This window comes from Asterias rubens, chromosome 1 (assembly GCF_902459465.1).
Source record: "Asterias rubens chromosome 1, eAstRub1.3, whole genome shotgun sequence".
Lineage (NCBI taxonomy): Eukaryota > Metazoa > Echinodermata > Asteroidea > Forcipulatida > Asteriidae > Asterias > Asterias rubens.
Window position 1 is genome coordinate 16,450,492 of NC_047062.1, and position 12,615 is coordinate 16,463,106.

Below are 12,615 nucleotides of genomic sequence, written 5' to 3' on the forward strand. Positions count from 1 at the left end.
AACAATGCATGTGTTTTTGTGTGCCCCCTTCCCCTTCCTTGCAGCAGGGTGACTTGTCTCCATGCTTGATGTTATTAACCAAAGTAAGAAAAACTCACTGAACTTAGCTCATTAAACCAGCTGTGTTGTTAATAGCAATCTCATTTCACTAATAATCAAGAAGCATAAAGAAATAGATAAAACTATTTCATACAATTTAAAGTTTCTTTTAAACCCAAAATCAAATTTAAATTTAAAATGTCAGTAATCCAAATTTCCTGTAAGCTTCTTCTCACTATGCTTTACAACAAATGATTTGAAAGGCGTGCAGAAACTCTGATGTAAATGCTAAACCTATGCTTTTTAGCTTAGAAGTATGACAACACTTTGAACGAGAAAATAGTATTAGCCTTTGCAAATTTTTTACCAACCAAAAAATAGTTAATGGCCTGACGTTTTGACCCTAGTAGAGTCTTTCTATTTCTCTGCTAGGGTGGCGAAATCAGACCATTAACTACTTTTTTAAGAAAGACTCTGCTAGGGTCGAAACATTAGGCCACTTACTATTTATTTTTCTTTCGTTTTTTTTTTTTACTCTGCTAGGGTCGCAATGTCAGATCATTAACTATTTTTTGCGAAAGAATCTGCTAGAGTCATGTCAGGTCATTACCTATTTTATGCAAAACTTTGACTGCTCTTCTAAATGCAAAGAATGAGTGGATGTAATATGCTGTGTGGCCAAGAAGGCAATTATACACGTGATGTGTCTTCTACAGCTAGTACAAGAGTGGCGCATGAAAAAGAAACCTAAGCACTGGTTTCGCCCAAGAGTTGAGAAAGTTTCCGGAGTGGAAATGAGGGAAACTAATAATTGCAAAGGGACTGTGCGCCATTTATACTCGTCAATTCCATGTTTTCAGGTAACTTATGAAAGATACAAGCCTCTACACAGTAACACAAGTAATGTGTAAATCATGCACAACGACACTTTGTTTTATAAGGGCCCTACAATACTGGCAATCAGAATACTGCGTTGTCCTTACAAAACTTGGGTAAATCAAAGAAATTTAGGTACTTTGAGAAACTCTTACGCCGATTTAACATCATTTGCAAGATAAGAGGAATAACTGATGTGGATCAGTGATCCCTCAAGTTCTGAAAGTTCTGAATGTGGGTTTGAACCCTGGTCGGTAATGACACCTGTGTCCTTGAGCAAGGCACTTTATCATAATGGCTTCTCCCCGACCAGTATCGATGAGAGCTTGAGTAACCTGCAATGGCATCCTGTCCAGGGGGAATCTAATTTTTCTCAGTCGTTTAATGCCAATGAAACCAGATAAAAAACCTGACCTAATGAGCCTTATTGGGTCGGGACAGACCTTGATTTCCTTTTTTTGTTTTGTTGAAAATCTTTTAAATTTGAAAAACTATAGATCTGTTTATAAACATCATTCAATGTGTGCATGCCCTTTAACACCTCACCATAAAATTTCATTATAACTTTGAGGCATAAGAGACGGGTAGGCTGTATATAAACACAAAGTACTGGGCAGACACTAAAAGACACGGAAGACTTTAACTTTACAAGCGTGCATAAACAAGGTTTCTACACATCAAGAAAACCTTTAAAAACGCTAATGCTAGTCGTTAACAATATAAACCCTTCCCAAAGCCCCAAAGTAAACCAATTGTTAGTTAAACCCAATACAAAAACAGGCTTTGGGACATCCACGTTCAGATAACGTACACTATCGTACGCATGGCAAGCATTTCAGAAAAAGAAGCAGAAGTATTGGCTAGCTAATCTAAAGATTGATTTGAAACTAGAGAACACATTAGAAAATATACCTTGATCTGTTGCTGTTGTAGCTGTCATTCAACAAAGGAAGAAGGTTATTCAATATGAGCAGATGGTGGTTATATTATCGTGATATAAAAACTCTATGATGTACAAGCTTGAACTTGTAATACTACTTGGATTTTATTGTAACCAGTGACATCAAAGTGACCCAGAGCCAGTCCTCTCCAAATTATGAGAATTACCCTTGGTTCATACTTCCCGCAAAACCAAACTCAACTCTACATACTCTTTACTTTATTTACTGATAAAACTATAGCAGTTCTGAAAAAAAAAAAAAAAAAATCAAGGCACTTGAGTATGACAATATTGCCTTTGGGGCAGCTAAGAGAAAAAGAGGATGTTAGTGTGGCTCGTATTTCACAAGGCGATGTAGGTAAAACAGCAGAGGGTGCTATTTGTGAAATTCTTAGCAAATTGCCTGCCAGCATAGAGATTTAGGCAAACATAGTATTTGTTCAACAGGTAAGTAAGTGATGTAGCCATTTTAAATATGATGATACCAATCCCAGAGTAGAAGAATCAATGTGATCTCCATTGATTACATATTGATGAGCCATGAAAATAAATGACACCATATGAGTCCATCAGCACATTTCTCGTGAAGCAAAGTATCGACAACATTTATATCCATATGAAGAGAGTGCAAAGGGAAATTGGTGGTGGAAGGGTTTATTTTACCTGGTTTTGGTTGATCTTGTCCTCTAACGACAGCGTACTCTCAGACTCTTCTTGGTGGTTCAGCTTCTTCTTTGCATCACCCAACCAGCCCTGGAAGACCTGAACCTCATCCTGACAAAAAATAAAAGCACAGCGGGAAAAAAAAAGGGAAGCATACTGTCATTACTTACAGGCATATTACATGATTGGTAGAGCTGACAAAATAGTCGCAGATAGTTTTCATTTTTTTGGCGATCAACTTTATATATAACATAACAAACCTGTAAAAATTTGGGCATGGAATAGATATAAAGTGAGAGATTGTGTAACTTGGGGTGGTCAGGTTGGCATAGTGATATCTTTCCTCGCCTCCCACCTGTAGGACCCCGGTTAAAATCGTTTCGGGGGAACTATAAGGATTGGGGTTTCAACCCCTAAATGACTGCTTTGGTTTCAATATTTTCCCCTACTTCCAAAAACTTGAACTTCCTTTCTTGTCTGCCCTCCATTGGGTTCTTGGCTAGTTCATTGATTAAGTTCACTTTTCTGGGAATCCTTGGCTTCACAGCCAGAATAAACGAACTGAACTTTCAAGACTCTATGCACTATTGGGCCCTTCTCCCCATGCAATCACAAACACCCCCTACCTGGAATGCTTTCTGTCTCCTATTCTTCTCCATGAGTTCTTGCTCTCTCTGCTGGGCTTCAGTCTCCAGTGTTGACATACGTGAGTTGAGGTCACCCAGGGCCTGCCGGATCAACTGCTTACTCTGCTCGTTGGTTTCCAACATGACGGCTTGGCAAGAGTCGTTCATGACCTCTAGCTGGTCCTGGAACGAGTGGATCTCTTCTTGAAGATTCTGTTCATGAGGAGGGGAAAAATAGGCTGGTAAATTGCTTTACCTACAAATGATCTGTGGTGAAAGGCTTTTGGATCAACTGCAAATATATTTAGGCCCGACTTCATAGAGCTGCTTCATTCAGTACATAAAGTAGCTCAGGACAACAACAATTTATGTTTGCAAGATTTAGGTTACCAGCTCAAAAAACAGTGTCAAGTGTACTATTTGTGACAGGTATCCTGCTTATTTTTGCTTTGCAGAAATTTTAAGCAGCTCTATGAGATTGTACCCTGGACTAAGGGGGGGTGCTCAGACCTTGCGCTTAAAGGGACACATTGCCTTGGATCAGTCGAGTTGGTCGATGAACCCACATGGCTAGTTAATAACAAATAATAGTAACAAATTCTTATATAGCGCATTTCACAATAACCGTATCAATGCGCTTTACATTAGTGCCCTGGTCATAGGGCCAATAACATCCCTGTAATGTTTCTCAGCTCCCTGATGGGGAGTATACAGCCCTGAGCAGCCTGTAAGGCGCTTGTGGCTTTTCCATACACAATATCAACCTCTACCCTCGCAGGTACCCATTTATACCCCTGGGTAAAGAGAAGCAATTATAGTAAAGTTTCTTGCTCAAGGACACAAGTGTCACGACCAGGATTGGAACCCACACTCCACCCACACTCCGGTGAATCAGCACCAGAACTTGAATTCGATGCTCTTAACCACTCGGCCATGACAATCTACTCTAGTTGAGAAGTTGCGTTTACTAGCCCGTAGGAGTTTTTATGAGACATTGTTCACTGAGCTAGGCGTAGGGCAAGCTCTGGGCGTTTGTCAAAGAACTGTGTAAAATGGGGTGACTGGTCATCTGGGGATCCTTACCGCATGTTCAGCTAGCTGAGTCTCTGTATCTTTCTGCCAATTGGAGGAGAAGAGTTTGAGTTGCATGTTATCCAGCCAACCAGAGACTCTCTGTAGGGCAGTCTGATACGTTGACTGGAACTCATACGCTTGCTCTAGTCTCGTCTGCTTGTCTTCAACCTAAAATAAAACAAGATAATGAAAATGTTTTTTTTTTTACATAGATTTCTTGAACTACTTTTCATTTCATGGAGGAAGATATTAATGAATTTGAGAAAACTGTTACCAAAAACTTCTTGAAATCTGTATTAAGGGTTAAGGTGGGAATGCCATCATTTTAACACACCTTCTAAACTGAAATTTCAATCAATCTATTTTATTTGTCATCAATAAATATTGTTTCATAATTCAAAGAATTTGCAGAAAATGTTTTGCCTCCAGGACACATTTAATTAGTGTAAAGAAAGTAAACAAATCTTTGCATTTTTCTATTACGATTTCGTTGCCATAACTGCTGTAAATATCAGTAAGATTAATTAATCTAATACAATATTCCAAGCTTTTCTTATTTTCATTACATAAATCAAGGCAACCACAGAAGTCCAACCCGAACAACAAAACTCCCCTCTAATCCTCACAAACTCCTCTCAGAGTTAAAGCAATATCCACCAACAAACAAAAGTCACTAAATTTGCACAAAACTACAAAAGTACAAAATACAACACACATGTCATTGTTCCTCTGCGTTGTATCTACATAATCAATTTGTATCCGAGGTCTTTGCACTTTGACCATTGGGTTATTGACATATAGACGGCCAGTACAGGGGAGAAAAATTCAGCGTTTCACGCCAGTGCACTTAAAGGCCATCTCTTGTACTCGTTGTTATAGACGCTTGCAGCTAACATGCATGATTTCATCCTTGCAGCATTTTCAGGAGATATACGAGAGAGACATTTCTCCACAGTGACTAGATGACCTTGACCTAAAAGGGGCTGACAATGCGGTGACGAACACACAACAAAATTAGCATTTGGCTTTTCCCTCTGCATTTGTTTGGATACATAAAAACAAACAAGCAAAAAGTGGGCTTTCTTTCTATGCTTAATGGCAAAGTGAACCTTTGGTTTTTGGAGCCATTCAATTGTTTTAATCATATGAATGTAGATGCATACAATAAAACTAACATGTGAAAATTTAATTTTTAAAGCTGGTCAATTTTTTGAGATATCGCAAAAAAAACAAAAAACAGAGCAGAACAAATATTCCGTAATTGGAATCTGAGTAAACAGTACTGCTAGATGCAAATTTGGAGGCATAATAAAAAACTGATTTCTTTTTACATGACGAAACTTCTCTGAAGTGAAATGTTTCTCGACATGCATGATACATGTTCTATCCAAAGCTACAGTAGCCTCTAACCAAACCTTTTGATTGTCATAAATTTTACGAGTGATTACCAAAACGTAAACCTTCCCTTCAAACTGATTGTGAATCAAAGTTCCTTTTAAGCATTTTGGTGATTTGTAAAGAGGGCAATATGCAACACAAAATTGATGTTTAATGGTGTTTTTAAGAGTAACCACAACGTGTTATGATTTATTTCAAGCATGTGGTATGAATGTCAAGGTTCTGCACTTACTTCTACTGCATCAATGATTACATTCAGGTCCTACTCCCATTGCAGGGGAAACACTTTTTATTACGGATGAAAATGTTTAGAATGGAACTTGCAATGGAATTTTTGAATCACAGAATTGTGCAGGTGTGTAGAACATAATAAATTGTAAGGATGGAAAGTATCAATTTGAGTTGATTCAATAGCATTCTGTTGTTAAACTTTATACATTTTTTTCCATTCGTAAAGTGATATGAATACAAATTTGCAAATAATGTATTCAACCACATGCCGCTAAAAGCAAGCTGTATCAAAATGCAAATGATTCTGGTTTGCAGTAATGTATGCAGCTATTACAGAAATCACTGCCAAAGAGCATTGTTTGTCAATATTTCAGGACAGCCTTTGACCATTGGCATAACCAGGGTGTCCAAGCTATTTAGCTGTTAAGTCAAGTATTGCCCATCATAAAGTATCGTTATTGCATATATACCATAAAAATCTCGTCTAACAAAATAGGCATTGTTGTTTTAACCAATAAAAAACCAGCCATCTGGCGAGAAACTGGTTGTTTGACATAAAAATAGAACGAAAGATGTTGTCATTACTTTTTACAATCAAAATGCTCATTATGATATCACATATAAAGTTTAATGACATGACTTGAATCTACAACATGTTATCGCTATTTCTCATTAAGCCATCATACTTATTATGATATAGTGACAATGTCTTTCAGAATATAATTACAAATTTGTGAAGTGCCTATCTGTGACCAAACATATTCCGAGCACTGGAAAAGAAACCAACAATTTTAAATCATTACGTAAATTAAATAGCTCATGAAAATAGATGTTTAAAGGGAACTCTAGTGTAAGCCTCTCTTTATAGAAGGGTTCCAAGGTCAATTTCAGCTTTGTCAAGCACTCACTTTCCAAAAGACAGAGTTCTTATGAAGGTGGATTATTTTTTGGCATCTCTTACTTTCATTAAAACAGACTAAAATGGCATTGTATTTGATACAATATCAGTGGGAATTTTGTTAATGTCTGAAAACATCCAATGATGTCACATTTTAAATATGGGTCTGTTTTCTCTATGTGCGGGGGAATTTTTTAGATTATTCCTGCATCCCCATGGTGTACAATACAAACAGCTTTGAATTTGACCTTTTGAATGGCAAATCCTTTCTGTTTGGAATGTACAGAACCACTTCATGTTGCTATTCAATTATGTTTTTAAAGGCAGTGGACACAATTGGTAATTACTTAAAATAATTATAAGCATAAAACCTTACTTGGTAACGAGTAATGGGGAGAGGTTGTGAGAAATGGCTCCCTCTGAAGTAACGTAGTTTTCAAGAAAGAAATAATTTTCCACAAATTTGATTTTGAGACCTCAGAATTAGATTTTGAGGTCTCGAAATCAAGCATCTGCAAGCACACAACTTTGTGTGACAAGGGTGTTTTTTCTTCAATTATTATCTCGCAACTTCGACGACCAATTGAGCTCAAATTTTCACAGGTTGTTTTTTTTTTATTTCATCTGTTGAGATACACCAAGTCAGAAGACTGGTCTTTGACAATTACCAATAGTGTCCAGTGTCTTTCAGTTAAACAATTTCGCTCTGAAAAAAAAAGTCAATAAAATTGATATTTTACACCATTTTAACATAAGGTTAGAGACTTGGTAGTAATATTTGTCCCATATTCATGAAGACATTATTGGAAAATGAGTGCATCACAAAACTAAATTTGCCCTTACTGCTTACAGCCCCTCTTAACGGCATCTTGACTGTATTTCCATACTAAGTATCTCAAACTAGCTTGATTGGTAGCATGATTGACAGGCATAATATCTAACTTGTCCTTGAAAAAAAGTAGGATAATTTTATTGAGTACAAGGGTTGACCTACATGTACAGAATGTGAAGGCATTAAGGGATTTGGGTACTTTTTGTAACACAAAACACAATGTCCACAGATTTACATTAAACTTTCACCATTTGAAGACAATGATAGTAGAAAGCGTACCTTAAAATATTAGTTGCTGAGGTGTTGTGTAGTTTTTGAGAAATGAGTACAACAATGTCATGATAATACCTTTTTACATGCTAAAATAATTTTCGTCTCACGATCACCGAGACGAAAATTATTTTCATGACAAAGACCCTTTAATAGACATAATTTCAGGCTGAGTAATCATTTTTTCAGATTTTTCAAAGAGCAATAAAAAATCGGAAATCAGATTGAAGTAGAAGGAATATCATGCCTGGATTGGTAATGCTACCGACGTGTGTCTCACACTGAATCAATCTGAATCTAATCTGATACCACTCCGACAACACTGGCCAAACTCCCTCAAAATATTGATTCCATTGCACTGATAATCACTTCTTGGTGGGAACGCTCCGGGAACGTTGCTTGCTTCAGTTATAGGGCCATGTTTATTTGGAAACATGTTTCATGGCTGGTGTACGAGGGGACCCTGGAGTTTTTGTATAGCTGGGGGGGGGGGGGGGGGGGGGGAGAACTTCTGCCAGTTTCTAGTAACATGGTTTGGGTATCCCCTGCTATAGTCTCAACATTGAGCAATGCAATGTCAATAAAAGAATAAACAACATGACTTTCTTTGTCTGATTTCTGGTGAGGGTATCTACTTGATTTAATACATGTGAACACTAAAGGGTAAATCCAAAATAATATTCTTATAAACCATCCTTCAGAGATTCTGTCGAACCAAAGACCTTTGCCGAGCTCAGTTTCATGACTCTGCTTATCGCTGAATTCTGCATTTTTTATCACCTTTTGCCACTTACTGTGCAAGCGCCAAATTTCTGCTTTTGTAATTGAAAAATTACTAGTAATGTGGAGTAGGCATGTGCACAAGCAAAAATTGAATGCTAGCCAGCAAAATACGCTTAATGTAAGCGCGGATTCCCTGCTTCAGTAAGCGCAGATTCTTTGCTTACGGCATGCTTACGGTAAGCAGAGACATGAAATTGGGCCCTGATGTCTTACTACACGGATGTATCTGGGAGTTGTACAACATTACTTCGTTACCCGACACAAAACATTAATACATGACTTACTTGAAGAGATTTTTACATACCTGAGTTTGTATGTGTTCCCAACATTGATTCAATGCAGTCAGAGATGCCTTCAGACTCTCATCATCCCCTCCACTTGCACTCTCAGGCATGTCAAAGGTTAAACTTCGTCTTACTGGTGGGTATTGCATTCCGTTGCTTTCCTGCAAGAGGATACAGTTTTAGCAGGACAAGAAAAATGGGTTATAATTTCATCTTGATTGGGTTTGATCTTGGGCGTGGGCGTCATTTACTTAGCTACCAGCAGGGGGGCTTACTTTACTCTGTGTTATATGACCCAGGAGAGGTCCTTAACCTGTTAATTAAACAGGGGCGAGAGTCACCGCTGACAAAGAAAGTCAGAAATTAGGATCTCAAGTTTAGGAGGTGATTTGAAATGATGGCATTTTGACCTTACTCCTTGAGTCACAGATTTCAAGAAGCTTCTCGTAATAGTAATCTCAGTACTAGAGAATTAGATAAAAAAACATGATTTCTTTATTTCTCGAGAAAAATTACAGGTTTTTTTGTTCACCAAGCAGACATAATGAAAGTCTGAAATTAGATATCTGTGTGCCGGCAGTTTAATTTAGAGATTGCAGGTACAAGTTAAGCTTAAGTAAAATATTCTTTGTTCATTGGACTTCTTGTCGGCGCAATTGAAGAAAACACCAAATCATATATTTTATGAAGATTCACTGTCTAATTTTTTTTCAAGTTTTGATATAAAGAAAGAGAGCATATATCTCACAACTTGTTCAGCTGTTATTTTGGAAATTATTAAGTTTGCATGGAAATTTTGACACAACAAAAACAATTTCCCTTATGACTTGTGCAGTATCTCTCCTGCCACAAAGGCCCTAGAATGTATAAAGCTACTCTTCTTTTAAATCAAAGGTTACATGGTCTATAAATAGAAGCTTCTCTGGACAATTCTGGATATTTTTGACCAGACAAGATGAGATAAGGAAACAAATCAGGATTGACCGGGGCCAAATTTCATAAAGCATGTCAGCTCTCGGAAAAATATTCCTTAGCTGAAACAGGTTACCAGCCAAAATGTCAAAAAGATTACATTGCTGCCACTGGTTCCTACCTCATTTTTTTGCTCAGTTAAAGTATTTCCTAAGCAGTATTTTCTGCTTAACAGCTTTACGAAATTGAACAGAACAGAACCTACACATGCAAGAATCACTTATTTGTAGTACATTTGTGGTTTAAACTGAAAGAATTCATTGAAGTGCTGTACATTTTGCTTAATGGACAAGATGCACTTTTTCAAAATGATCTCCTGCCACATCTTTATGGAGATGACCCACAATGAATGACTAGATTCATGATAGTTCATCCGGAAAGAATTTCCAAAGATAGAAAATTGGCACTAAGAGTATTCCCAATGAGGCAGCTCGGTTGCTTTACGCCATAAATAATTCATCTTGTTTCGGTGGGCGATGAAGGCAGCAGGCACAGCGAGAAAAATAGTGACTGATGAGCAGGGCCAAGCTGTGACTGAGTCACATAAATAAGAAGCGGCTTGCAGTGGTTCGTGATCAAGCTGAACGCCCTTTGGCGCGCTATTTGCTGCCATGCAATCTGTGTGTTTTGTCTTCTAGATTGCATTAGGGGGCAGATCTCCCCTCACATAAGATGCTGAACTTGGGAATATTGAAAACCTGTGCAGAGTAATTGGGCCATGGTTTGATATGCCTGTGAGGCACGGGGGACAAAAATCCATGCTGTGACGTTTTATGAGGGAACATGTTCGTGTATATATCAAAAATGCATCAACAACATTTTGAGGAAATAAAAAAAGAAGCTTACAACTAAAAAAAAACACAATTTATTCAACCCCAAAACATTTATAACATTGTTTATAAGCTGTTGTTTTAATTTGTTTTGTAGGCTGTTCTTGACAAGCCCTGTTTTTAGGCACGTGCCTCCACATTCATAATATTGACTGTACTTTTGTTGTACTTTTTGGGGGTTTTCTTCGTGATGATATGTAGGAATAAAAGATACTGTGGATTGAATTGAATTGTGTTACTTTTCTTCCCTACTTAAATGTGCTTCATTTAACCTTTTGAAAAATACCACATGGGAACATGTTATTCCAGAATGGTGCAACCAAGACTATTTTGATAACTCGCATAAAATGTGAGCTCTTGTTGTTGCAGGTACATGTTCCGTATTACAAATTAAAGAAGTAGTTTACAAACTGAACTTTACTATACTGCGCAACCATTTCAAGGTTCCTCTGGTTTGAGTGACAATTCCAAGTTTTTTTTATACTTTATTGTTGATGGCTTTCACAAAATCTTCAAAGCACAAACTTTATTATTATCATAAACTTCACTGCAGCAAAGTGGTTTTTGTTTTTGTGTTTTGTGTATCTTCATGAGGAAGGCATGAGTGACGAATCACGCTCCCTATAACATTATATTTATTCTTGCATGAATGTTTAATCATGTATTTTACATGTTGGCAATCTCTGGATGTACTTTGCAGACCTTGAACGCTGGGCCCTGATTTCCTAAACTTCCTAACCAAGTTTCATAAAGCTGCTTAAAAATGGAAATTCTGCTAAACAAATTTGCTAAGCAGAAATTGTTGTAGGACCTATCACAGGTAAGATGCATTTTATGTAGTTATGTTTCCCCTGGGAAGCATAAAACAAACCGCAAGCTGCTTATACTACATGTAGATGTAGCACTAAGGGGTTACTCCAACCTAATGCCAAGTCAACCATCGCAGATTCCCACAATTTATACACCTGGATGAAGACAAGCAACTTTAGTTAAGTGCCTTGCTCAAGGAACCGAACCCTAACTCAAATGATTTAACCATCAGAACTTGAGTCCAATCACACTAGATCTCTCAGCCACACCACAGAAGAAGACGAAGGAGCTACTCTTCAACCTTAACAACCCAACACCTACCTGAGGTCTTGCATACTCCAAAGACGCCTGCAGCTGCTGTTTCCTCTCTGCCTCCTGCATAGAGATCTCACGCCACTTTGCTTTCATCTCGGACAGCTCCGGGTCCGAATCCTCCTTGCCGTTCACTTCTTCATCATCACTAGGAGAGTTGCTGGCGTGGGAGCGACGTCTTGATCCACGGCGGGCGACTGACTTCAGTAGAGCCTGGTGAGCGGATAGCTCTTCTTCTAGTCTCTGTAGGAAGGAAAGATGAATTGGTAATTAATTTCTGAGTTTATTTTTGGTTTTCGCAACAAAACTTTTGCCTATTGCTTTTAAATTTGTAACAATCCTTTTTCGCAGCCGGCAGGCTAAATAAAATTTCAGATTTACAATAAAAAAAGTACAGCAAAACATTTATACTGTATAAATGTTTTGCTGTATTATTTTTTATTGTACAAGCAGATTTAAATAAACCAGTAATTATATTTAATAGTTAAAATAAAGCTTACTTCTCAACACAACTGTGATCGGGGCAGTATTTTTGTTGTTGCACTGCAGTCATTTTGTTTTCTACCATCGAGGATGGGGTAATAGTCTTTACATATTATACTAATCAAAAGACGAGCACTTATTTAGCTTTAACAAACGATTTTATTTTAATTTTTTATTATTGCACGAGACTCAAAGACTTCGCACCGATCACAATTTAAAACCCAAACCGAGTGAGGCAGATGTTTCTTTCATCCCTCGGCTAATGTCAACACTATAGCTGTGGATCCATGATGG

General features: G+C 37.6%; 1 protein-coding gene across 8 annotated transcripts in view; it reads right to left on the minus strand.

Moving 5' to 3' along the window:
- LOC117288372 (nesprin-1-like) overlaps nt 1–12,615 on the minus strand; it is a 210,338-nt gene that overhangs the window by 49,116 nt on the left and 148,607 nt on the right. For 7 of the 8 annotated variants that reach the window (XM_033769230.1, XM_033769267.1, XM_033769251.1 and 4 more), the window contains 6 exons: nt 11,848–12,081; nt 8,935–9,075; nt 4,228–4,386; nt 3,145–3,357; nt 2,519–2,629; nt 1,828–1,848 (listed from right to left, as the gene is read on the minus strand). In XM_033769230.1, the coding sequence (XP_033625121.1) occupies nt 1,828–1,848; nt 2,519–2,629; nt 3,145–3,357; nt 4,228–4,386; nt 8,935–9,075; nt 11,848–12,081 (879 nt within the window). The remainder of the gene's footprint in view (nt 1–1,827; nt 1,849–2,518; nt 2,630–3,144; nt 3,358–4,227; nt 4,387–8,934; nt 9,076–11,847; nt 12,082–12,615) is intronic. The other variant, XM_033769236.1, reaches the window with a different exon arrangement.